Source organism: Zootoca vivipara, chromosome 13, assembly GCF_965207765.1.
Source record: "Zootoca vivipara chromosome 13, rZooViv2.hap1.1, whole genome shotgun sequence".
Taxonomy (NCBI): Eukaryota; Metazoa; Chordata; class Lepidosauria; order Squamata; family Lacertidae; genus Zootoca; species Zootoca vivipara.
The window spans coordinates 47,203,570-47,231,565 of NC_142596.1; the positions used below are offsets into that span (position 1 = coordinate 47,203,570).

General features: G+C 46.7%; 1 protein-coding gene across 1 annotated transcript; it reads left to right on the forward strand.

Annotated features, from left to right (window-relative positions):
- GRAP (GRB2 related adaptor protein) lies at nt 1-27,982 on the forward strand. The gene is made up of 5 exons (XM_088656698.1): nt 1-330; nt 6,165-6,262; nt 13,882-14,004; nt 23,653-23,821; nt 25,498-27,982. Exons 1-5 carry the CDS (start codon nt 253-255, stop codon nt 25,681-25,683), a joined length of 654 nt encoding a protein of 217 aa, XP_088512824.1. The 5' UTR covers nt 1-252; the 3' UTR covers nt 25,684-27,982.
- The last annotated feature ends 14 nt before the right edge of the window (nt 27,983-27,996 follow it).

Genomic DNA, 27,996 nt, shown 5'->3' on the forward strand with positions numbered 1-27,996 from the left:
CACTTAACCAACTCTGGGGCCTGCCCTAAGAGACAGAAAGCAAAACCCTGGGGTGTTTGTGTGAGCTGATGAGACAGAAGAAAGTTGGGGCCGCAGCTTCTCAAAAGACATATATCCATATATCTCCTGCTGGTCGCTGGATTATCGAGCTAACCTTCGAGTTTTCAGCTGCAGAACGCCAACAGGGTTGAACAAGCAGGGAGGGCACATTTTCGAGGCCCCTCCTGGCTCGGAGGAGGACCAGGAGCGAGGATGGAGGCCGTGGCCTTGTACAACTTCCAGGCTGATGAGAAGGATGAATTGCCATTTAAGAAGGGGGACATTCTGAAGGTATTGTTGCTGTAATGATGATGATGATGATGATCAAGTTTGCCATCTGGGGAGGGACCTGTGAGAGCTAGGAAGACTCACTTCTTTGTATGTCAAAATTAAAAATTAAAAAAGGTCCAGTAGCACCTTAGAGACCAACTAAGTTTGTTCTAGGTATAAGCTTTCGTGTGCATGCACACGTCTTGACAGGCATATGTCAAGAATGCTTTGATGGTGTTTCCTGCTTGGCAGGGGGTTGGACTGGATGGCCCTTGTGGTCTCTTCCAACTCTATGATTCTATGAAAGCTTATACCTAGAACAAGTGTTTTAGATGTGTACCCACAACACAGGGTTTGGTTGCCAGGTCTCACTGCCAACTCGTGCCCTCTTTAAGGGAGGACCCAATTTGTCTGAAGTCAGACTGCGAGCCACTAGATCTCCTGGCAGTTTTCAGTTCAGTCGTCGAGGATTTCCAACATGAAATAGTTTAACAAAGCAAACTGTCGAAGGGCTGTCGTCCTACACAAAGTCGCCTGAACTCAGCAATAAAAGCATTTGACTTGTATGCTTGCAGAATGTCCCAGGTTCAATCTCCGACAGCATCTCCAAGTTACGGCTAGAAGAGACCCGTTCCTGAGACCCTAAAGAGCTGCTGCCAGTCAGTGTAGACAATACTAGCTAGATGGACCAATATTCCAACTAGGGATGGGGCAGAAACTTGATTCCGTTTTCATTCAAAGCCAAATCTGTCAGATTCACTCTTTCGGAAACAATTTGAGAACCGAAAGTCAGTCATCCTTCAAAATCCGCACTTACCAAAAATTGTCAACGCAGTTCTCTAACCAAACAATGTTTACAAAAATTGATAGACTGGGGCCAGTGTACATAAAAGACATTAGTGAAAATAATATATAAAATGCTTTATATTTGGAGAAATTTCTTGCAAAAATGCAATGCAGATATAGATATATAGGGTATTTCTAAATGATGCATGTATATGTTTCTGATTTGCTTAAAATAGGGTAAGTCACTTTGAGTTGCCGTGCCAAAAAAGCGCCTAATAATTTTAATAAACAATTGAATAAGGAGTGGGGGAAATTCATAATTTATCTTTTTTTAAAAAAACAGTTACAATCATTAGTAGGACTGGAATAACACTTGTGGTTTAATGTTGGATTTTGGAATATAATGGAGATGTAAAAGGTTTGGATTATTATATAAAAGATGCAGGAGGAAATAGTTAACAATAGGACCCATAAAGGGGAGGAGGGAAATCCGGCAGATTCCTTGGAATCTTGTTTTTATGTTGAGTGTTGGATAATTGATTGTAAAACTTTAATCTGAAAAACCAAATAAATTTAAAAAAAAAAAAAATAATTTACTGCATACAGAATGTGATTATTAGGACAAATTCGCACTGAAATGGTGAAGAATTTTAACGTGGGGTGTTGTTTTTTTAAAATACAACAACCAGCAAAAAGCAGCAGAAATGTGGAGAACTGAATTTAAGATTGGAAAAATGAGAAACAGAAGCGAAATGGACACATCCTTCCATCCCTAGTTCTGACTCTGTATACAGCAGCCTGCTTTGCTCATCCAGGGGCAGGCAGACTTCAGGCTTGCAGGATCTGCTTGGGGTTTTTACCAGAATCCTGACATCTGCCACCTGGAGTCAGGCACATTTAGGTTTGATGAGGCCCTAAGCTCCTGAAGGTAATGGGGCCCTTTATATGTCCAGCTGTCCTTTGTCAATAACAATTTTTCACTGTTTTTTGTGATGAATATGTGCTATATGGTAATTTATGGACCTAATATGTATCTAAAGCCATTTGTACATGCAGAATGTAGGCACTCTATATATAGAAATGAGCAAACCAGTGATATTTTAGGGAGCAGGCTAGCAGACTTACATCATAGGAGCCTACAAAACCCCGTAGCTGTATGTAGGTTTTATTTCATTTGTTTTATATCTTATACAGTGTTACCTCTGGTTGCGGACACGAGCCGTTCCAGGGTGCCGTTCGCACCCCGAAAAGTCCGCAACCAGAGCGGCACTTCTGCGCATGCGCAAAGCACGATAGAGCGCTTCTGCGCATGCGCAAACCGCACAGAACGCTTCTGGGCGTGCAGCGAAACCCGGAAGCAAACACTTCCAGGTTTGCCGCTTCCTTAACTTGAAAAGACGCAACCTGAAGCAGGCGCAACATGAGGTATGACTGTATTTTGGAAATGTACATCCAGGTGTTGGTTTTTTCCTTTAATTTTTTTTAGGGGGGCCCAGGAGAGTGGGGCCCTAAGCTATAGCTTGTTTAGCTTATACATAAACCCAGCACTAGCAAAGCTAAAGGACTGGTGCCCCTGAGCAACCGCCAAGCTGCACAGCCTGGGGTTTTGCTTTAGGTGTTAAGCTGAGGTTTTGCTGAACTCGCCATCCTTTCACACACAAATCTATTTCTGGCTACCCAGAGGTTTCTTCGTTTTAGCAGTCTAATGAGGACAGGGTACTGGGGCTCCATTGAACCACTGAAATCCACAGGCTTAAATGAGCCATGCCCATTAATATCAGTGGGCCTTCTCGGAGTAGAGCTTGCCTTGACACAACTCGCAGGCTTGAACACACCAGTGCAACTTCACGATGCTACAATTCCCTCTTTCCCAGGGGACTCTGGGAATGGTAGCTCTGTGAAGGGAACAGGGGTCTCCTACTGTCACAGGCGTTGCGTTGCGACTACTCTAGAGTAACGACTCTCCAGACCTTTGCCTTTTCATGCTTTTATTAAGTGCAGGCTATTTCCAGTGCTAGAGCTATACAGGATACATCCGCTTAGTCTGACCCAGAACCCTGGAAAGGCGTGCTCCGCGTCTTCTTCCAACATAAGAGTCTGGGCACCCCAAATCTCCTCCCGCGTTTCCTCCTGCGTAATTCCGGAACCGGAGGGGAAAAGGGTCTCCTTTCCCTGTTTTCCTTCTCCCCCTCTTCCCCCCCTCTCTCCCTCTCCCACGTGTAGCAGGGGCTCTCCTTTGCTGCCAGAGCCCCGTCTCCTCCTTCCTCCTTCCTCACTGGACTCTTCCCCCTCCCCGCTGGCATTACTGCTGGTGGAGGAGCTGCTCCTCAGGATGGGGGGTGGCTCTCTGTACTCTTTCCCCCTCACACCTACCAACACTCAGCACCATGAACAAACTACTGTACTGGTATTGTTCCCAGGAAAGGCTGAGATGAGAGAGAGAGAGAGATTGAGATTGGCCCAAGGTCACACACTGAACGTAATGGCTGAAGTGAGGGGATTTGAACTCAGGTCTCCCTAGTCCTGCTCGTTGTCTTCTTTTTAAAGAGTATATTTATACCGCATTCTTCCAGTCACAGGTTACTCAGAGTGGCTTACCAATCTGTCAGTTTCATTTCCTCACATCAGGCACACATTTTTTCCTGTTGTATATATCTGCGCGAGCAACTTTGCCCAAAGGATGCATTGCTTCAGTTGCAAACTAAAGCTCTCAGGATTCTTTGCGGGTGGGGGAGGGGGGAGTTTAAATGTGCCTCAAAAAGTTTAAATGTATATGGCCTGTTCAGCCCCATACTGAATTCATAAGCGGTTTAACACAGATGGCCATGTTTTTTTGAAAAATTGCCACTTCCTCTGTCTGTATTAGTCAAACCCGCATGCAATAATGTGCTGGTAATTTTTCATGAGGATACTAAACACCCACAAATTACTGCAGAAATTTAAAGGAATGAATTTACAGTTGGAAAAATTGAGAATCGTGGGGAACTGAAATTGATGGATTGGTTCGTCCATGCTTGCCACCCTAGGGGCCACCTCCCTGGGGCCCTGGATGCCCGAGCACCCACAAAATTTCCCATGAAGGGAATGGGCACCCACAAATTTCGGTGCATGGCACCCACGGCCCCAAGCACCCATGGTTGCGGGGTCAAGCTTGCACTCCTGTTTGCTATGATGGCTAGATTCTGCATCAGCCAACAGTGGCCTTTCAATGCTTTACATGAGTCAACTGTGAGATGCAGCAGCAAAACGCTAATGCTCTCCTAGGCTGCGTCAACAGAAGTATAGCTTCCAGATCAAGGGAAGTCATAGTACCACTCTATTCTGCCTTGGTAAGAAGACCACACCTGGAATACTGTGTCCAATTCTGGATGCCACAGTTTAAGAAGGATGTTGACAAGCTGGAAGGTTTGCAGAGGGGGGCAACCAAGACAATCAAGGGTCTGGAAACTAAGCCTTATGAGGAACGGTTGAAGGATCTGGATATGTTGAGCCTGGAAAAGAGGAGACTGAGAGGAGATATGAGAGTCGTCTTCAGACATCTCAAGGACTGTCACATGGAAGATGGAGCAAGCTTGTTTTCTCCCTCTCTGAAGAGTACGACTCAAATCAATGGTTTCAAGTTACAAGAGAGAAGATTCTGACTAAACACCAGGAAGAACTTAGAGCTTTTGAGTAGTGAAACCATCTCCCTTGGGAGGTTGTGCACTCACCTTCCTTGGAGGGGATTTTGAGGAGAGCTTGGATGGCTGTCTGTCATGGCTGTTTTAGCTGAGAGTCCTGCATTGCAGGGGGTTGGACTAGATGACCCTTGGGGTCCCTTCCAGCTCTACAGTTCTATGATTCTGTGTTCTCACGACCCTGGGGGCTCCTTCCTGCTTTGCATCAGCTTTCCTGCAGCCCGCTCCGCCCTGCTGGTCACCCGGGGAATTCTTTCAGTGCCCAGAGTCCCCCAGAGAAATCTCAGTTCCTGTTTTTGCAGCTGAGAGCCGCTTTTCACAATAACGTGGGGGGGGGGGGAAATCAGCCAGAAAAGCAAATGGAGCAAAGGTATGGGTTAGTCGTATATGTAGACATAAACTGCTCAGGTTCTCCAGTTCGAAAGAAAGAGGGGCAGTGTGGTGTAGTGGTTATAGTGGGAAGAACAGGGTTGAAATCCCCACTCGGCCAGGTTGCATGCTGGGTGACTTAGACTGTTAGGGGAGAGAGACTTTGTGCAGGCCATCAAGGATAGCTCAGTCAGTAGAGCACAAGACATTTAATCTCAGGGTCGTGGGTTTGAGCCCCACATTGGGCAAAAGATTCCTGCATTGCAGGGGGTTGGACTTGATGACCCTTGGGGTCCCTTCCATCTCATTGCTCAGGCAATGGCTTTTCCTGCCTGCCTTGCCCTACCCTACCCTCCAACCCTAGGAGCTTTCAGAAGGGAGCTGCTGTGCCTTTTGATGAACTGAGTGGAAGGTCATGAGTCATAGGGGTGGGAAGGATATGTATATGAATTCAACAGTGCTTAGTTAATTTTTTTGGTTGCTGTTCTGTTAATGTTGTTAATTTTGTTGTACAGAACCTCTGTTTTTGAGCGTAATCCGTTCCAGAAGACCGTTCAACTTCCGAAAAGCGTTCAGAAACTGAAGCAGTTACTTCTGAGTTTTCAGCGTTCGGAAACCAAAATGTTCATCAATGGAGACGTTCAAAAACTGAGGTTCCACCAGATAGATTATGAATGCCGTTGTACTTTGCGAATACCATAATGCAGGCGAAATCCCTACTTACATGGGGGTGATGTTCCAGGAGCTCCACGCCTAAGCGAGATGTGTTTTAGGTGGGGAGCACTCTTGCATAAGTGGGGAGTCCTCGTGGCTCACACAGAGACCCTCCCCAGAGCCCAGGGTGCTCCCCACTTCCAGGTTCCTGGCCAGGGCCCTCCAAATTTGATGGGCATTGCCATTCAAATGGTGTGTGTCCACGTGTACTGCATCTTGGGATCAGCTGTGGTTGATTATTCAACTTGGCACTTTCTTCCCACCTTCAGGCTAACAGCTGCTCCTTTTTCTCTCTCTTGGATTCCGCAGATCCTGAACATGGAAGATGACCTGAACTGGTACAAAGCGGAACTCTTCGGCACCGAAGGATTCATCCCCAAAAACTACATCAAAATGAAATCTCACCCGTAAGCAGCACCTGCTTTGTTTAAAAGAGTTTATGGACCGCTTAGTCTTTTAAAAGTACGGTAACTTTGCCAGGAAAACAAACCCACGTGTCTTTCCTCCTGGGCAGCCCTGACCACAGCGCAGCTTAACCGAGACAAAACCCTGTCCCAGTGGCCCAAAGGCACATTTAACAGCAGACAGACACACCAATACCACCCAACTGGTGAAGACTGGGAAGATTTAAGGTGGGGCGGGTGGGGAAGTTATGGACCCTCCAGACATTGCTGGACTCCCAATTCCTATCAGCCCCATCCCGCATGGCCGATACTCAGGGATGATGGGAGTTGTAGTCCAGCAACAAAATCTGGTGGGCCACAGGGTTTTGCCCTGAACATCGCCCCATCGCATTTGACAATTGCATTTTGCACCTGCTGCAAAAGGTCAGACCTCACCTGGAGTACTGTGTCCATTTCTGGGCACCACAGTTCAAGAAGAATACTGACAAGCTGGAACGTGTCCAGAGGAGGGCAACCAAAATGGTCAAAAGCCTGGAAACGATGCCTTATGAGGAATGGCTTAGGGAGCTGGCTATGTTTAGCCTGGAGAAGAGAAGGTTAAGGGGTGATATGATAGCCATGTTCAAATATATAAAAGGATGTCATATAGAGGAGGGTGAAAGATTGTTTTCTGCTGCTCCAGAGAAGCGGACACGGAGCAATGGATTCAAACTACAAGAAAGAAGATTCTACCTAAACATTAGGAAGAACTTCCTGACAGTAAGAGCTGTTCGGCAGTGGAATTTGCTACCAAGGAGTGTGGTGGAGTCTCCTTCTTTGGAGGTCTTTAAGCAGAGGCTTGACAGGCATATGTCAAGAATGCTTTGATGGCGTTTCCTGCTCGGCAGGGGGTTGGTCTGGATGGCCCTTGTGGTCTCTTCCAACTCTACGATTCTATGATTCTTCTTTCAAGAAGCCACAATAAAGCAGTGCTTGGAAGGGGGGAAGAGGGCGGGGCAGTGAATGAACAAGATGCAAAACACATTAGCTTGTGGCTGGGTGTTGTATTTCTCAGGAACAAACAAGTAAGCAAATGCATTAATGCTGGAAAAAAATTCTGTTTTCCCTATCCCATCCTACACTAGTTTCCAAGGAAAGCTCGCTTAAAGATTGCCTAGCCCAGATACAGCCTTGGGCATTTATTTTATGGTACTTGATTTTATTTTGAAACAAACAAAAAGTTGCTACATCTCAGTTCTGTGCCTGAATTTCAGAAAATCAGACTCTTGGTTAAAGGCCCAGGATCAGAGCAGAACTGAGTGTTTTGCTTCGTTGCAATTATTGTGGTAGTGGGTGTTTTCCAATCCTAACAGCCAGTTCAGGGACTCATAATGACAACCACCCACAGCCACAACAATGGCAACCACTAACCATGCCCCCCTTAAGAGAGTCCAAAAATACAGGCAATTGCTTGGGTCTGTTATTGATTTTATCTTATCCCGTTTCCATCCCACCCTTCCTCTTGAAAGGTGACGACTAGTGTTTGTCCCAATCTCCTCTGTAAAGAAAACCAGATCTAGGGTGCACTCACACTATGTGTTGGGTCCTCCGCATATTGCAACAGCCCCTTCATTGTCCTGCTAGCCAATTTTTTCTATAACACCATGAGGTCCTGAGCCGGCCCAGACAAGGCAGCATCGACATTAATTACAAGCCTGGTAGATGAAGGGAATGCTGTGGATGTAGCCTATCTTGATTTCAGCAAGGCCTTTGACAAGGTGCCCCATGATATTCTTGTAAAGAAGCTGGTAAAATGCGGGCTAGACAATGTTACCATTCAGTGGATTTGTTACTTCCTGACTGACCGAACCCAAAGGGTGCTCATCAATGGCTCCTCTTCATTCTGGAGAGAAGTGACTAGTGGGGTGCCACAGGGTTCTGTCTTGGGCCCAGTCTTATTCAACATCTTTATCAATGACTTGGATGATGGGCCTGAGGGCATCCTGAGCAAGTTTGCAGATGACACCAAATTGGGAGGGGTGGCTACCGTTAATACCCCAGAGGACAGGATCACACTTCAAAATGACCGTAACAGATTAGACAACTGGGCCACAGCAAACAAGATTAATTTTAACAGGGAGAAATGTAAAGTACTACACTTGGGCAAAAAAAATGAAAGGCACAAATACAGGTGGCTTGAAAGCAGTACATGTGAAAAGGATCTAGGAGTCTTGGTAGACCACAAACTTGACATGAGTCAACAGTGTGATGTAGCAGCTAAAAAAGCCAATGCAATTCTGGGCTGCATCAATAGGAGTATAGCATCTAGATCAAAGGAAGTAATAGTACCACTGTATTCCGCTCTGGTCAGACCTCACCTGGAGTACTGTGTCCAGTTCTGGGCACCACAGTTCAAGAAGGATATTGACAAGCTGGAATGTGTCCAGAGGAGGGCAACCAAAATGGTCAAAGGCCTGGAAACGATGCCTTATGAGGAAAGGCTTAGGGAGCTGGGTATGTTTAGCCTGGAGAAGAGAAGGTTAAGGGGTGATATGATAGCCATGTTCAAATATATAAAAGGATGTCATATAGAGGAGGGACAAAGGTTGTTTTCTGCTGCTCCAGAGAAGCGGACACAGAGCAATGGATTCAAACTACAAGAAATAAGATTCCACCTAAACATTAGGAAGAACTTCCTGACAGTAAGAGCTGTTCAACAGTGGAATTTGCTACCAAGGAGTGTGGTGGAGTCTCCTTCTTTGGAGGTCTTTAAGCGGAGGCTTGAGAGCCATATGTCAAGAATGCTTTGATGGTGTTTCCTGCTTGGCAGGGGGTTGGACTGGATGGCCCTTGTGGTCTCTTCCAACTCTATGATTCTATAACATGGATTTTTAGGTCCCCCAGAACTAAGTGTTCCCGGATTCCCTGGGATTCCCCGACACCACACCAGAGACCGCTTCCACCAGCTCAGTCAGGGAGGAGGTTGGAGGGCAGGCATGGAGGCACACCAACACGATCACTGTTCCGTCTTTGCCCCCCAACACCAAGGCCAAACCCTTGCGTCTCACTCCCAGGCGAACTAGCCTATGATTCGCAGGTCACTGGGTAAAGACGATGCAGTCTTACTGCAATCCTAAGCATTTTACCCAGAAGCAAGTCCTACAGCACCGGCTGCGGCTGTAGAGACCGATATGGGAGAGACATGTTTTGTTGTATCTGGGGCAGAGGAAGGCGTCTGGCTGTGCTGCTGCAGATGCAGCAGGGCGTTTATTCTCTCTGCACTCCTCCCAGTGGTCTTTCCTCCTCTGATCACTGCCATGGATGCACAACCTGTCTGTCTCCAGTTGTCTGCAAGGGATTCCCACCCGGCGGGTTGATGTTGCCAACCTTCATGTCACATGTCCAAACATCTTTGTAACGCAGAGTCGGTCTGCCAGCAAACTCCCAGTGGAGCACTTCCTTGGAGATCCCATTCTGAACATTATTCCTAAGACAGCTTGGCTTGCAATATTCCCCTCCGTCTCCTGCTTGTTCCCCATCCCTTTCTGTTCCTTTTTTTTTAAAAAAAAATATTTTTATTAATTTTCCAATTAAAACCAATTATATCACATTCAATATTTCAAATTATACACATATATATATCAATCAAACCGAATGTTATGCCAAATCATCTAAAGAATTTTTTATTTGGGTTCCCATGCTTCAAGAAATTGGGAATTCCTCGCAACTGTCCACTGCCGTCTTTTTTCTAAAGTTCAAATCGTCCTCCAAGTTCATAATAATCCAGATCTTCCCCTTACAGTCACATAGATGTTTTCCACTTTCATCCGATTGTTTCCCAGCTGCTGAGATAAATATCAAACAAAGTTTCACAGATGTTCTTTCTCCTGTGTGAGTTAATCAGTCCAGCCTCCCCATAAATCTTCTTAATGGAGCTCCCTGTTGCGTCGAAGCAGCACGAAGCAGCGCCATCTTAAAAAGCTCAAATCACTTTCATTTTCTCTCATAGCCATGAAGATTTACGATCATTATAGAATTTACAGCTTTTCCAGGCAGGAGACCCAAACATCAAACCATAAACTCTTGGTAAATTAATGGATCTCCTTGCCCTATAGCTGAACTTAGCTTCAGGTCGCTGCTCCAATTTAAAGTGCGTCACAGCTCATAAATCCTCCGAACGCGTCCAGAACTCCTTCCGTCCGACTAGGGGGGGGCTTTTCTCATCGGCAACTCCACATCTTTAAAAAATATGCTCAGTAACAACAGTTATAAAGTTCAACTCACACAGTCTTTTTTATTTTTTTTATTTTTTAAACATACTTTTTATTAATTTTACAAAATACAAAAAAACAAAAAAACGGTACATACTTAAACCCCTTTTCCACCTCCTTCCTACCCACCCACATGGGTCCTCCCCTGCCACAGAAGTATCCCATGTTTGTGAACAGTCAGAAATGGTCCATTTTATGCTTGGATTTCTGTCCTCCTCCCCCTCCCCTGACCCCAAAGCCCCCCCCTGCCACCAGGGAGCTCCAGCAAACCAGGGCAGTACGCAGGAGGACATCCATCCAACCATCTATTGTTATACCAAAAAAAGAGAAAAATAGAAATAGGAAAAAAAGGGGAAAAAGAAAGGGCGAAGAAAAAAAAGAAAAAGAAAAAAAACAATACAAAACAGAAAAATTTTTCTTGCATTCATAGTTGAAAAACCATATTTTATGGGCTTCCCCTCCCCCCCTTCCCCGGTTTTCATCCCTTTTTTATCATCTGCAACAGTTTCTTACTTTATAAAAATACACCTTTGTATCTTATACAACTTATAAATCAATTATTAACATTTTCATCTAATATTCAAATCACTGAAAATTCAAACTCCCATTTTCTCTTCCCGTGCCTAATTTTTTTTTTCTCCCTCTATAAGCCTCCATATTTTCACATTTTCCAAAATCCATTCACTTTTAAAACTATAACTATTCTCAATTTAACCTTACATCCCCGATTACCGGCTCCACCCCCCCCAATCCAGCAAATTCCAAAATCAGCAGACCAGTTATAAACCTGTTAATCCATCCTTATAATCACAACATCACTTTCCCTTCACCCCACCCCCTGTTTACAGTCTCTTGCCATCCAGGTCACCATACAGGACCCCTGAATTTCTTCTCTTCTCTGCATATTTTTTCCTTCTTCCCTGTGGGCGTTCTGGAGTTCCAATAATACCAATCGTGCCCCCCTCAAAGACAGGGCACTCCATCCAACTTTTTGTAGAGTAGAGTCATCATTTTTTTCATGGTGTGTTTCATTTTGTGTTGAATCATCACAGTCCTCATCTTCATCTTTTCCTTCCCCATCATTGTCATTCTCACATTGCTCTTTTTCAGTGTCAAAAGCTTCATCTCCTAGAAAATCATATTCCGCCATCACCTCCTGAAATTTCTGCTGTAACTCCTGTCGTCGTGTCTCCTCTTGACATAACTCTATTCTTGTTTCCCACATTAAGGTCAAAACAGACCGCTGGAACTCAGGGGAACACTTTTTTGTTGACATATTTCAGTCCTGCCAAGGTCAAAACTTATCACGTGGGGTGGAATATGATCACAGTTTATTTTCTCGACTCCATTTTAACAAGCTGGCTGCATTCTTCAAGTCTTGTTAACAATAAAGTTCGAACTCACATTTCACAAGCACTTAAGCCAAAAAAGAAATTCCTCAAAGTCCAGAAATACAAAGTGAAGTAAAAATTGACTTATAAATCCTGATCAACTCACTGAATTGCCTAGGCTGCCGGCTCCCGAGGGAAAGAAAGGTTTTTCTTAGGCTTTACCTCATTGCTGCAGGGCAGTCATAAACCACAGTCTCTCTCCCCTTTTCACCCTGCATCAAAGGGGATATTCTCTTTGCTGCCTTTGAGGGATCCTTTTGAATTACAAATCTTCTGTTTATGGCTTCGGGTTTCTATTTACTGTCTCTTTGTTGCCGTGGGGGGGGGTGGCTTCCTCTTTTCTCCCCTCTCTCCCAGACCAAATTGTTTTATAATCCAAATCGTGAGGTTACTTACAGTCTTTTCCAATCGTTTTATTTTCGGAAGAATCCAGCGCTCTCCGCCTTCGGCTTGAAGCTTCTCCCTGCTAGAATAACGTTGCCGCTCAAAATGGCCCCCGCGACTTCTACCCTCCTCGCTCCGGAGCTCTTATTAGAGCTAACCGAAGAGTTGGGGAGTCCGGATTGGGTCTGTGCCGAGCAAATTGCCCTCGGGACGCCCTTCCCGAGGTTCTAAGGGGCGCAGCGTTGCTCTCGCTGCCCTCCCCACTCCTAGCAGAGACGGGCCGTCTCGGAGACGAGACGAAACCCCGCCGATCGACGCTGGCGCTGAATCCGGAAGCCCCAACTCACACAGTCTTTTGCTTCTCTTTCACTCCAAACAAGCCAGGACATCGCGTCCGGGAAGGTACGAGGCAACAATATGAAGAAAAAAAATAAAAACTCACTTCCCTTATCGCTCCGTCCCCATCAATCCTTCTTCCAGATGCTGTACAATCTTTGACTCCTCTCCCTCAGCAGCATAAATTTCTCAGCAGTAAACAGCGCTTCTTCCCCTCCTTCTGAAGTATGTCCATAGATTTAAGCCTAATTATCTTCTTTAACCATGGAAATCCCCGCCATGCAGATTAGCGTCCGGGAGTCCTGGCCCTCGTAAGTGCTCAGCCCAAGCTCCCCCCACTCCAAAAACAGTCGGAGTGGGTCTGGGGGCATCGCGGGCCAGCGGCCCCTCTCCGTAACCCCCGGAGAGGGTAGGGGGTTGCCATTTACTCCCCTAGCAACCGCCAAATTCCTTACGAAGGTCAGAGAGATGGAAAACAGGTCCGCCATTCCTGCAGGCGGAAACCGGAACCCATCCCTTTCTGTTCCTGGTGATTACAGATTCACTTGCCCAAACTTTTACTGCCTGGTATGGCAAAGCCTCCAAGATGGACAAGAAAAGGCTCCAACGAGCAGTAAAAATCACAGAAAGGGTAATTGCTGTTAGTTTGCCTTCAACAGAGACACTTTATGCTGTCCGAGCTAGGAAGAGAGCAGAGGGGATTGTCGCAGATCCTTTGCATCCTGGTCATCATCTGTTTGATTTACTTCCATCTGGACGTCGCTACAGGACTCTGTGCACAAAAACAGCTGGGCACAGGAACAGTTTTTTCCCTTGTGCCATCAAATTGTTAAATTTGTGGTTGTATAGCGGAAGGGCAGGCCAGTTATGGGTGGGGTTCCTTTGCTGTGCTATTGTATTCAGGGCCGGCTGCGCCCGCTGGCCGCTCCGCCGCGCAGCACTAAGCACTGTGCGCTAAGCTGCACACTGCCGCGCTGCACGCTGAGCCCGCCCACCCGTCACGCTGGAAAACGGGGCAGCGGGGGGCGGCGGAGGGATCCATCGCGCCAGGGCGCCAAAGGTGCTTAAGACGGCCCTGATTGTATTGTGAGTGGAATAGTGTTTGTATAAGGTACGTTTACATTGCAATGTAGTTGAAGCAAAATTCCAAGTATGTTTGGTACTTGGCCAATAAATTATTCCAAATTATTCCAAACTAGGAGACCTTTCCATGACCTTGACACTGTGGCAGGTGATGTCTTTTCTTGGCTCTCTCACCCAGGTGGTATTCTGGAAAGCTGTCCAGGCAAGCAGCTGAGGAGGTTCTCTTGAAACGTCATTTCCGGGGAGCTTTCCTTATCCGGGAAAGTGAGAGCAGCCCAGGGGATTTCTCTATCTCAGTGAAGTAAGTCAAATCCCGGCAGATAACAGACTTTTTGTGTGCGGTTTGGAAGCTGCCTGTTTTGTTTTGTCTTATCTCGTTTTCAGTTGTTATGGTGTGTGTGTGTGTGTGTGTGTGTGTGTGTGTGTGTCCATGGATTTAAAAGCCCATTGAATTCTTTCTATTGCAACATTTATACCACCACCCGCCTTGAGCCCCCAAAGCTTACAAAAAGGAGAACTAATACGGCTCACAGTCTGAAACAGACACAGCACACAAGGAAAAATGTGTGGGTGGGAGGAGGGGAAAGCAAGCTCCTCATGCTACAGTTCTTAAAAGTTACAGCTGATGTCAGGAGTGGTTCTCCATAGCATTTCATCCCTCCCTTCCATCACCCCAGATCAGATTCAGGACATTACCCACCCCAGGAGGGCAGGGCAACTCCAGTCACACACTGGTTCTCTCAAACAGATGACTTGCTGACTGTCTGCTGCACTGGGAGGGCTTTCCATGAAAGAACTCATGCATCATCCCAATAAATAAATGCAAACTGCAAAAACGGTACCAATATAGAAAATGTGCATTGGCTGCGGCAGATGAGAGTCCTGCAAGGGCAGAAATGTCTGTGAAAATAAAGGGGAGGACGTCATGTGCCCCTAATATTCTTTCCCCTGTTGTACCTTGTCATAGAATCCTAGAATCGTAGAATTGGAAGGGGTCCCCAAGGGTCATCTAGTCCAACCCTGTGCAATCAATGCCAGACGGCTTTCTAACCCCTGCTTTGGAAGGAGAGTCCACAAACTCCCAAAGGAGACCATTCCATTGTCCAAGAGCTCTTACCGTCAGAAAGTTTACTCAGAATCTCCCTTCTTCTAACTTGAAGCCACGGGTTCGAGTCCAGAGCAGGATAAAGCAACCTTACTCCATCCTCTGTGTGACAGCCCTATAGATATATAGGCTCTCTCCTCTCCTCTTTTCCAGGCTAAACATACCAAGCTCTCTCAACTGTTCCTCTTAAGGCAGGCATAGGCAAACTCGGCCCACCAGCTGTTTTGGGGCTACAACTCCCATCATCCCTAGCTAACAGGACCAGTGGTCAGGGATGATGGGAGTTGTAGTCCCAAAACACCTGGAGGGCTGAGTTTGCCTATGCCTGTCTTAAGGCTTGGTTTCCAGACCCTTGTTGTGTAGACTGAGAGTTGTTCACACCAGAGGGCGCTCTCGATGCACCACAAATAATCCAAGCGGCTTTTTCAAATGGTAAACTGTATCTCTTTCTTGGCTGTCTTAAAGTGCATGCAAATCATTTGGTCAGCCGAACAGTTCCCAAACGCCTGCTGATCTTTTCTATAGCTAGATTTAGTAGCCTTCTTTCTGCCATACTGGGTGGTCTTTGGGGGGGGGCATTTCGCATAATGATGGACTATGCCCCAAAGCAATGACAAACCTAGACAGCATCTTAAAAAGCAGAGACATCACCTTGCTGACAAAGGTCCATATAGTTAAAGCTATGGTTTTCCCAGTAGTGATGTATGGAAGTGAGAGCTGGACCATAAAGAAGGCTGATCGCCGAAGAATGGATGCTTTTGAATTATGGTGCTGGAGGAGACTCTTGAGAGTCCCATGGACTGCAAGAAGATCAAACCTCTCCATTCTGAAGGAAATCAACCCTGTGTGCTCACTGGAAGGACAGATCGTGAAGCTGAGGCTCCAATACTTTGGTCACCTCATGAGAAGAGAAGAATCCTTGGAAAAGACCCTGATGTTGGGAAAGATGGAGGGCACTAGGAGAAGGGGACGACAGAGGACAAGATGGTTGGACAGTGTTCTCGAAGCTACGAACATGAGTTTGACCAAACTACGGGAGGCAGTGGAAGACAGGAGTGCCTGGCGTGCTCTGGTCCATGGGGTCACGAAGAGTCGGACACGACTAAACAACTAAACAACAACAATGCCCCAAAGCCACGACAGTCTCTGCCGTTTCTTCCGTTCTCCAAAGGGACACAGATCCTGTGTGAGTGCCTGGACCCTGTGGGTTCTTGCCAGCTCTTGGCGGAGAGAGGGGCAGGCACCAGGCTTTTGTGGCAATATGGCATAGGGTGCTTTAAAAAAAAAAACCCAATACACATAGTATTGTCTACATCAGCTGGCAGTGGCTCTCCAAGATTTCAGGGAGGGAATCTTCTCCATCCCCACCTGGCGATGCCGCTGGGATTTGAACTTGGGACCTGCTTGCAAGGCAGATGTTCTACCACTGAGCCATCGACATCCCTGCTGAGAGATAATGGTGTTTTTTTAACCAATTGCATTTGAGAGGAAAACCTCTCTCCCTCTGCTCTCTGTTGCTTTGCAGCTCCTTTGCCCATTTCTTCGACTCGCCAGCAACTTCACAACTTTCCCCCGCACGTCCCAAGCAAGTGACTGACACGCCCAAGAAGCGTGTCCGGTAAAACCACTCTAGTCATTCCAAAAGGACGCAGAAACAACACCAGCCGCCACCCCCCACAAAAGGTTATAGGCTTCTGGCATTCTTGCAAACATGTTTGATGGAATTTAGCTTCCAGCCTTGGGGGCAGCTGCCTCCACGTTGAATGGATTCCTTGCATGGTCGATAATGGAGAGATTTTGGAAGGACTGTTGTTATGAGTCTGGTGGCTTCTTGTTTGACCTACAGGAAATACTTTCCTGAAAATATATCTCCCTCTCTCTCTCTCTCTCTCTCTCTCTCTCTCTCTCTCTCTCTCTCTCTCTCTCTCTCTCTCTTATCTTTTATTAAATTTTCTGTTTTACAATTTAGAATACTCATTTAAACACCCTTAAAATATCATTGACTTCCTTTCTTCTCTTTCCATGGTTCATTTTACATATTATTATTATGATTATTATTTATTTATTTATTTATTTATTTATTTATTTATTTATACCCCGCCCATCTGGCTGGGAGGGCATTCCACAGGGTGGGCGCCACTACCGAGAAGGCCCTCTGCCTGGTTCCCTGCAACTTGGCTTCTCGCAACGAGGGAACCACCAGAAGGCCCTCGGAACTGGACCTCAGTGTCTGGGCAGAGCGATGGAGGTGGAGACGCTCCTTCAGGTACATACCATGAATCCCTGCATATTTTACATTTACTAAACCATTCAGTATTCCATTACTGCATCCATCAAAACTTACTTACACCGTTGAATTGATCTAAATGCTGCCAATGTTTTCAAGTGTGCACAATTTCCCCCCATATATTCCATAAACATTTTCCAATCTTCTCTAAACGTATGTTCTTCCCGTTCTCTTATTCTATATGTTAAGTCCGCAAGCTGCGCATATTCCACTAGCTTAAGTTGAGACCTCACTCGCTTTCCGTTTTGGGGCTATCGAAACATGGGCCGCAGTAGTGGCATACGTAAATAACCTTTCCTGATCATTTCTTTAGCCACACACCCTTAGCCATACCCCGATAGCCATGACCCTTCTAAGACCACCCAACAAACCAATTTTCCCCCAATGCATATATTATGGCTTCGATCCCAAGCCAGCTCCCCCTCTCCACTTTGCTTAGCACGCAGCCTGATGGAAAGCTCTTCTGGGCACAAAATTATAGTGGTGTTTGGCTCTTGTATTGCCACATGTGAGGAGCCACCACTGAAAAGGCCCTTTGCGGGGGGAGGCCCAGTCTGAAAATTTGCTGAGAATCGTAGAGTTGGAAGGGACCCCAAGTCTTTATCCTCCCTGCTGTGGTGGTGCTCGATTCCTGGCCATCTCTGCTCCACCTCTGGCGAAAGGTCAGTTGGAGGGCAGGACCTGTTACTTGACTTCCCAAGCCCATGCCCAGCTAATCTGGTGCTGCTCAGCAGTCCTGCCCGGACAGCTTTGACGCCACCACATGCAGAAGTTCAGCACTCCCAACAGGATGTTCCTTTGCTGAAGAACATGCCCAGGAGGGAGGGCATGGCTGGGCAAAGACAAGTCCACGTTCAAGTTCAAACTGATATCCCAGCAGGCATGGAGGGCAAGAGGGAGGCAACAACCTGGGCATGCCAGCTTTCCATGCCAAGGGCAACACGCGGTGCAGAGCAGTACCAAGGAGCCAACAGCCAAGGGAGGCGGGGAGGGAATGAAGTCATCATTCTCTCTGCCAATCCCACATCCTCCATCTCCTCCCCATCCTCTCTTCTCCTCCTCCTTTGAGGATGGGCCGTAGCTCAAGGGCATCGCATCTGCTTGGCATGCCGAAGTTCCCAGGTTCAATCCCCAGTGGTCTCTCCAAATAGGACTGGGAGAGACTGGAAGGCCACTGCCAGTCAGTGTAGACCATACGGAGATAGAGCAATGTTCTGACTTGAGATAATGCAGGTTTTTGTGTTCCTGTGTCTTAAGGAACCGTGGCAGAGCCTCTGCCTTGCCTGCAGACGGGCCCAGGAGCAATCTCCGGCACCTCATAGAATCATAGCATTGTAGAGTTGGAAGGGGCCCTGAGGGTCATCTAGTCCAACCCCCCCCCCCGGCAATGCAGGAATCTCAGCTAAAGCATCCATGGCAGATGGCCATCCAACCTCTGCTCAAAAACCTCCGAGGGTGACTGCTCACTGCTGAACAGCTCCTACTGTTCTTCCTGACGTTCAGCTAGAATCTCCTTTCTTGGAACTTGAAGCCATTGGTTCGAATCCTACCCTCCAGAGAAGGAGAAAACAAGCTTGCTCCATCTTGATGGAGATATTGAGATATTGGACATTTGAAACCCTGGAGATCCTCTGCCAGTAGACAATACTATATGGACCAGTCTGACACAGGGTGCTGTATTTTGCCACAGCAGCTGTAATATCTGCAAAATATTGGGAGAGCGGGGTATGCAAAGCCTTTGGTTGCAACAGTTCAATTCCCAGAGGGATCGAATTTCCAGCAAACACAAAAATGCAATCCAATGGAAGACAATCCCAACTTTGGCTGCCTCTACACATGCAACAGAATGGGCCACATCAGAAGACAGCTGCCGAATCACGTCTAATAACCCCTGCAATAAAAATGCTAGTACTTCAAGGAGGAAAGTTCTATCCACACCTCTTCCTATGGTGCTAGCTTTTCATTCACCGTACTTTCCCATGTATTAGACACCCCCATGTATAAGACGCCCCCATATTTGGGGAGACTAAAATTTTTTTAAATGGGAGATTGTCCAGAGATGTTGAGTTTTTTTTGGGGGGGGGGGAATTGGCCGCAGTTCTTGAGCTTTTGAGGGAGGGAGTTTACGTGAATCGCTCACCCGCCGGAGCGCCGCTTTCAATTGCACATGTTGCCAAGGACACTTATCGTCTACCCGATCAGCTGGAGCCGCCACCAGTCGCACTGCCAATTGACGCAGCAGCAGCCAATGGATGGCAGACCTTGGCGCAGTCACAATTCAACTGCCCAATTGCTGCTGACACTCTCCTGCTCATGGCAACAACCAATCGCCCGTCCCACCAACGCATTACCCATGGATAAGACGAGCCCCACCCCCCATTTTTGAATTGGGGGTTAAAAAAGCTCGTCTTACACAAGGAAAAATAAGTACTAATCCCTGCAAGAAGAAAGATAGTACATCACGGAGGAATGTTCTAGCCACACCTCTTCTTGCCGTGCTAGCTTTCTGCTTGCAAGGGAGAGGTGCTGTGGTTGATTCCACCACCTGTGGACTGAAGGGATAGCCATTTGTGCTGTGACCTCGGAACAAGGAAAGGCGACAACCACATTTTAAGCGGTACGTCCCACTGACAAGAGGAGAGGGGGTGCAGAATCCACCTCACCGGCAAAATATTTAGCTGGTCGAGGCGTTCCAGAGGGAGAGGCCCACGGGAGGCTTCTGCCTGCCCTCTAGCTGTTCCCACACTAGATTCAGTTTGTCCGATGACACCCGTGTATTTACCTTGGCAGAAGCTGCAGGGCAACCCAAGTCAGTTCAGAAAGTAAAAGCTGCTTCTTAAAGACAAAGGGACCCAAAAATGCACAGCAGAAAAACAAAGGAATCTCCAGCTTCAGTTTCAGTTTATGATTAGGTCTAGCTTGGTGAGGCAACAGGAAAGGGGCCTCAGGTTTTAGGAGGTCTTGAACGGGTGGGAAAACGAGTTTATGGTTTCGTTAGGGTCTTGAAAATAACTCAAGGGGCACAACACAACTTGGGGATGCACAAATTTGACCAATTCCATTTCTCTCTGTTTCTCATATTTGCTATTGTATATTCTCTTCTCCACATTTCCACAATGGTTTGTGATTTTCTTTCATTTATTTTTAAAAAGTGCTCGTGGAACTCGGTCAGCATTTAGTGTGAATTTCTCCTGACAGTTTTGCTTAATATGAACATTTTAGCAGAGCAGTTTTCCTCTACAGTGATACCTTGGTTTAAGTACACAATTGGTTCCAGAAGTCTGTACTTAACCTGAAGCGAACTTTCCCATTGAAAGTAATGGAAAGTGAATTAATCCATTCCAGGCGGGTCCACGGAGTACTTAAACTGAAAGTACTCAAACCGAAGCGTACTTAAACCGAGGTATGACTGTAATTTAACACATTTTTGTATGCTATTTTCACTAAAACATGCCTTTTGCACACACACTTTACTCGAGTACATGCATTTTTGTACACTGCGTTGCAAAATCAGAGGAGGACACTTTTTTTAGGATGGATGTGCTTGGGTCCAAACGTCGTTTTGCAAAGAGCTAAATAATCCGGCTCACCTTCAAATGCAAACTGAATCTGATCTCTCCCTCACCCCAAACACTGCTGGGTGTTCCAGGGCCGGTTCTACCATTAGGCAAATTACAGCAGGTTGCATATTTGGCCATACCATTCAAGGGTGGCACACTGAAAATCAGCTCGTTCATTTTCCGCTTCAGGTACCAAAATGTCCTGCGCTATGCCCGTGAGCTCCGATTATTTTTAGATGGTTATCATTACAGAAGATGCCGAAAATATGCAGGCAGGTTAGTGTGTGCCAGTTTAATCTTTCTTCACCTTACATAGCTGCAGGGATAACCAGAAACTGTCAGTCTCCAACTTCTGTCAGGTGTAGCCAGCGAGGCCAGAGATTATTGGGAGCTGGAATCCAACAATATATTGAGGGTGTCCAGTAAGCACTTGCCTGGCTAAGGGAATGAGGTGTGAGGGCCCTGACAGGGTCCTAGAACTCAGCTTGTTGTCGTTGTTTATTCGTTTAGTCGTGTCCGACTCTTCGTGACCCCATGGACCAGAGCACGCCAGGCACTCCTGTCTTCCACTGCCTCCCGCAGTTTGGTCAGACTCATGTTCGTAGCTTCGAGAACACTGTCCAGCCATCTCGTCCTCTGTCATCCCCTTGTGCCCTCAATCTTTCCCAGCATCAGGGTCTTTTCCAGGGAGTCTTCTCTTCTCATGAGGTGGCCAAAGTCTTGGAGCCTCAGCTTCAGGATCTGTCCTTCCAGTGAGCACTCAGGGCTGATTTCCTTCAGAATGGGTAGTTTTGATCTTCTTGCAGTCCATGGGACTCTCAAAAGTCTCCTCCAGCGCCATAATTCAAAAGCATCAATTCTTCAGCGATCAGCCTTCTTTATGGTCCAGCTCTCACTCCAGGACTCAGCTATACAGCTGCAAATAAATGTTTTAAGTGCAATATACAAATGTGACACTAGGTGGCGAGAGTGAGCTATGGCAAATTCAATGTATTTTTTTTTTTAAAAAAAAAAAACACGTTTTTTTAAAAAAGCATTTTCACAGCATTTTTTTCTATGCGTGTAGATTCCACCCTAGAGCCCTCCTCCCTCTTCCCCAGAGCTTGCCCAGTTTTGGGAAGGAGGTGGGAGGCCTCTAGGACCCTGCTGCACCCCCACACCACCTTTCCAAAGCCTGGCATGGCGCAGGAGCCCAATTTTGGCTTAGCTCAGGGCACCCAAGTCCACCCCTGCATTGCTGCCTCCAGTTGTGGAGGCAGAGCCTGACCATCATGGCTGTTAGCCATCCATAGTCCTCTTGAAATCCATGGCCGACCCAGGCCCATTAATTTAAATGGGTCTACTCTGAGTAAAGATTCGTCGAATGCAACCCATGGCCTTTTGGTGTCCCCATTTCCAAAGGAGCAGCATTTCCCTAACCTGAGCCAAGAGGACTATCCCAGGCCTGTTGGGAGGCAGCCGGTGATGTGAAGTTAGCCCTTGTCCCAACACAACACACTCATGACATCAGCCAACCTCCCCACCCAGCTGCCTCCACTTAAATGGGATTATTAAAGGCTTGATGTCATTCTAAGGAAGAGGAGCCAACAGCATAAATCTGCATCAGCAGCCAGGTGAATTTCTGCTCTGCTTTGTTTTACAAGCTTCATTTCATTAAATAGGGTGTAGTTTTTGTTCGCAGGCTATCTGCCACAAAAGTAATGTGGAGCGGCATCTCTTTGGGCTATTGGCATGGACCAGCAGCCCCCCCCCCCCACATTTGTTCTCTTTGAGTGCCCTGGTGACGTCTAAAAACCTGTGAAATGCTGATTATTCCGGGGCCTTTTCCATGACAATCTGTGCTTGCAGCACTATTTCTAAATGACTTTACTTCCCAAAAGGACTTCTTCTTCTTCATGAAATCTCCCACCCTCCTGGGTTCAGCCAAAAGCTGTCTATCAGGTATGGAGAACTTGTAGGTCCCCCCAGTGTCCAATTGTGAGCCCCTTTTGGAAGCATTAGTATGGGGCCAATTCACACATGCATGTCATATTTGAGCAGATGGAGGCACCTTGTATTTAAGTCGTTTCCATATATATATGTATTAGTGTGTGTGTGTGTGTGTGTGTGTGTGTGTGGTGTTGTTGTTGTTATTTAGTCGTTTAGTCGTGTCCGACTCTTCGTGACCCCATGGACCATAGCACGCCAGGCACTCCTGTCTTCCACTGCCTCCCGCAGTTTGGTCAGACTCATGTTAGCAGCTTCAAGAACACTGTCCAACCATCTTGTCCTCTGTCGTCCCCTTCTCCTAGTGCCCTCAATCTTTCCCAACATCAGGGTCTTTTCCAGGGAGTCTTCTCTTCTCATGAGGTGGCCAAAGTCTTGGAGCCTCAGCTTCAGGATCTGTCCTTCCAGTGAGTACTCAGGGCTGATTTCCTTCAGAATGGATAGGTTTGATCTTCTTGCAGTCCATGGGACTCTCAAGAATTTGCTGCCAAGAAGTGTGGTGGAGTCTCCTTCTTTGGAGGTCTTTAAGCAGAGGCTTGACAGCCATAGGTCAAGAATGCTTTGGTGTTGTTTCCTGCTTGGCAGGGAGTTGGACTGGATGGCTCTTGTGGTCTCTTCCAACTCTATGATTCTATGAGTCTCCATAATTCAAAAGCATCAATACTTCGGTGATCAGCCTTCTTTATGGTCCAGCTCTCACTGGACCATATATATATTAGTTATTGTGTGTGTGTGTGTGTGTGTGTGTGTGTGTGTGTGTGTGTGTGTGTTGCATAAATGTTACATATCATTTAACATTCATATCTTTTCCATCTGTGTTTCATAAACAAACTGTGAAAAAGACACTGAATTGAAAGTGGAGGCACTGTATGTGCTTTTCCTTGTTTGTTCATTTTGTAACACAAGAAAATCTTCAATTAAAAAACTAATTTTGAAAGAAGTGTCCTCCACTGCCACTGCCTGCCTGCTCACCTTTTGCTAAAAAAATTTTTCTGCATTCTGGGTACACAGCTATGGAGATCAAGTGCTGCACTTCAAGGTACTGAGAGAACAGAAAGGGAAGTACCGTCTCTGGGATGAGAAGTTCAACTCCATCAACGAACTGGTGGATTTCTACAGAACTACCACCATCGCCAAGAAAGCGCAGGTCTTCCTCAGGGATCATGCGGAAATGCAGGAGGTATGGGGCAGCAGAAACTCTCCAAACTGGGGGAGCGGGCATTAAAATGGCAAGGGCTTTTCAATGGTAGCGAGTATAAATTGATGCACTTTGGAGCAAAGCGCCCCTATCTTCACATATGCCTGAGCAGGGTCTGAACAGGTGGTGGCTCTCCAGGAAAGAGATATTGACCTGGTGAGCATGTCAACTCGTAGAAAGGCAAGTGACACGATAAGGGGTCATTAGAAAAGGGATTGATAATGAAACTGCCAATATCATAATGCTGTTGTACAAATTTATGGCGTAACCACACTTGGAATATGGTGTACTGTTCATCGAATCGTAGAGTTGGAAGGGACCCCAAGGGTCATCTAGTCCAACCCCCTGCAATGCAGGAATCTCAGCTAAAGCCTCCTTGACAGATGGCCATCCAACCTCTGCTTACAAACCTCCAAGGAAGGAGAGTTCTAAGCCTCCCAAAGGAGTCTCTTCAACTGTTGAACAGCTCTTACTTTCAAAAAGGTCTTTCTGATGTTTAGTCAGAATCTCCTTCCTTGACTCTTGAAGCTATTGGTTTTAGTCCTGCCCTCCAGAGTAGGAGAAAAGTTTGCTCCATCTTCCATGTGACAGCCCTTCAGGTATTTGAAGAGGGCCGTCTCCTCTCAGTCTCCTCTTTTCCAGGCTAAACATACCCAGCTCCTTCAACCATTCATCATAAGGCTTAGTTTCCAGACCCTTGATCTTCTTGGTCGCCCTCCTCTGCACACCTTCCAGCTTGTCAACATCCTTATTAAACTGTGGCATCCAGAATTGGACACAGTATTCCAGGTGTGGTCTGACCAAGGCAGAAGAGAGTGGTACTATGACTTCCCTTGATCTGGACACTAGATTTCTGTTGATGCAGCCTAGGAAAGCATTAGATCCTTTTCACAGATGCTGCTAGTAAGCCAGGTGTCCATGGAACGCGGGTGGCGCTGTGGGTTAAACCACTGAGCCTAGGGCTTGCCGATCAGAAGGTTGGCAGTTTGAATCCCCATGACGGGGTGAGTTCCCGTTGCTCAGTCCCAGCTCCTGCCAACCTAGCAGTTCAAAAGCACGTCAAAGTGCAAGTAGATAAATAGGTACCTCTCCAAGCGCGAAGGTAAATGGCATTTCCATGTGCTGCTCTGGTTCTCCAGAAGCAGCTTTGTCATGCTGGCCACATGACCCAGAAGCTGCATGCCGGCTCCCTCAGCCAATAATGTGAGATGAGCGCCGCAACCCCAGAGTCTGTCATGACTGGACCTAATGGTCAGGGGTCCCTTTACCTTTACCTAAGCCAGGTGTCCGCCATCTTATATATTTGTGCATCTGGTTGCCTCATCTGAAAACAGGTATTGTTGGTTTGGAAAAGGGCAACTTAAATAATCAAAGGAGATGAAGAAGCAACTCACACTGAGAGAAAACATTTGGGGCTTTTTGGTCTGCTGATAAGGCAAGTAAGAGGAGATATGATTGAGCTTCCTAAAATTATGCATGTTGTGGAGAAAGCAAATAGTCTCCGTCTCAAGAAACTAGACCCTGGTGTCATTCAATGATGATGAACCCTGGAATATTCAGGATCAGGGTAGACTAAAAGAAGGACTTCTTCAGACAGCTCATTTGTGTGAGCCAGGCATTTCTTCTCAGCTGACCTCTCCTTTGCTTTTTTCACGCAGCCCAAAAAGCCAAAATTTGTCCAGGCTCAGTTCAACTTCACGGCCACAAGCCCATCCCAGCTGAGCTTCTGTCGAGGGGATGTCCTTGAGATCCTGGACTGCTCTGACCCCAACTGGTGGAGAGGGAGGATTGGAGTGAAGACGGGCCTATTCCCCAAGAACTATGTCTTCCCACTGCGCATGTGACCTGCTTTGCCTGCTTTCTCAATGGAGGCTTCTTCTGAAGCAGCCAATCAAAATCTCTCTGAATGGAAGTCCTGTGGAACATCTATGGAATGACCGCCCCCACTTGGAACCCTTTTCAGAAGTGGACCAAAAAGTGGACCTCCCATGTGACAAGTGGCGGTCTAAGGGAGTGGCCTTCAACATTTTCTCGCCCACAACCAGGGACGTGGGAGAAACTTGACTTTGTTTGCATTCAAATGAGAAACCACCTGATTTGCGCTTCTCGAACCAACCTTTTCACAGATGCTGCTAGTAAGCCAGGTGTCCATGGAACGCGGGTGGCGCTGTGGGTTAAACCACTGAGCCTAGGGCTTGCCGATCAGAAGGTTGGCAGTTTGAATCCCCATGACGGGGTGAGTTCCCGTTGCTCAGTCCCAGCTCCTGCCAACCTAGCAGTTCAAAAGCACGTCAAAGTGCAAGTAGATAAATAGGTACCTCTCCAAGCGCGAAGGTAAATGGCATTTCCATGTGCTGCTCTGGTTCTCCAGAAGCAGCTTTGTCATGCTGGCCACATGACCCAGAAGCTGCATGCCGGCTCCCTCAGCCAATAATGTGAGATGAGCGCCGCAACCCCAGAGTCTGTCATGACTGGACCTAATGGTCAGGGGTCCCTTTACCTTTACCTAAGCCAGGTGTCCGCCATCTTATATATTTGTGCATCTGGTTGCCTCATCTGAAAACAGGTATTGTTGGTTTGGAAAAGGGCAACTTAAATAATCAAAGGAGATGAAGAAGCAACTCACACTGAGAGAAAACATTTGGGGCTTTTTGGTCTGCTGATAAGGCAAGTAAGAGGAGATATGATTGAGCTTCCTAAAATTATGCATGTTGTGGAGAAAGCAAATAGTCTCCGTCTCAAGAAACTAGACCCTGGTGTCATTCAATGATGATGAACCCTGGAATATTCAGGATCAGGGTAGACTAAAAGAAGGACTTCTTCAGACAGCTCATTTGTGTGAGCCAGGCATTTCTTCTCAGCTGACCTCTCCTTTGCTTTTTTCACGCAGCCCAAAAAGCCAAAATTTGTCCAGGCTCAGTTCAACTTCACGGCCACAAGCCCATCCCAGCTGAGCTTCTGTCGAGGGGATGTCCTTGAGATCCTGGACTGCTCTGACCCCAACTGGTGGAGAGGGAGGATTGGAGTGAAGACGGGCCTATTCCCCAAGAACTATGTCTTCCCACTGCGCATGTGACCTGCTTTGCCTGCTTTCTCAATGGAGGCTTCTTCTGAAGCAGCCAATCAAAATCTCTCTGAATGGAAGTCCTGTGGAACATCTATGGAATGACCGCCCCCACTTGGAACCCTTTTCAGAAGTGGACCAAAAAGTGGACCTCCCATGTGACAAGTGGCGGTCTAAGGGAGTGGCCTTCAACATTTTCTCGCCCACAACCAGGGACGTGGGAGAAACTTGACTTTGTTTGCATTCAAATGAGAAACCACCTGATTTGCGCTTCTCGAACCAATCTGCAAACCCGAACAGAGCTGTCCTTGGAAATTCATGCTTCTCCCCATTTTGTGACTCAGTTGTTCAACCAACATACTGTATATAAAAGTGGGAAATGTGCTCTTCTTTGGTTTTTCTAAGATAAAGAGACAGAAGAACCACAGGGAAAATGCAGAATGGCAATGATTGGATGACAGTGCCATGTGGATGCCCTGTAATAAGTGAGTGGATGAAGGGTGGCAATCCCACGCTGAACACCGACAGAGAAAGCACTTTTCCATTGGTTTGGTGCCAGTTGAATCATCAGTTTCCCCTGAGGAATCCTGTGAATTGTAGTTTTAGTGACATCTGTTCTGTAGCCTCACCCTTCTACAGAACTAGAGTTCCCAGCATTCCCTGGGAATGAAGGAATGACTGTGAAACCAATATCAAGTCTCAATATTGTATAGGTACATCCATGGCATTTCCCTCATTTCTTTTGCATTTTATTCCCTCTCCGTCTGTCCCAGGCATGTAAGATGATTCAAACAAGTTTCATTTGTGTCAGCAAAACTCACAAGGGACGTTGGTAGTCCGGGAGTAATGAACCCCTGAATCTAATCCATTGGATTGACTCAGAATTTGGAGGCCTTGTTTCCATCTGAGGGGTGGCGTTCCCTTGTGGGGGATCTTCCAGGGACCACACTTCAGTCCTGGGTGGGTTCAGAAGCAAAAACGGACAAATCAATGGATGCAAAATTTACCTTTGTACAGTTACAGGTAGGTAGCCGTGTTGGTCTGAGTCGAAATAAAATAAAAAAATTCCTTCAGTAGCACCTTAAAGACCAAC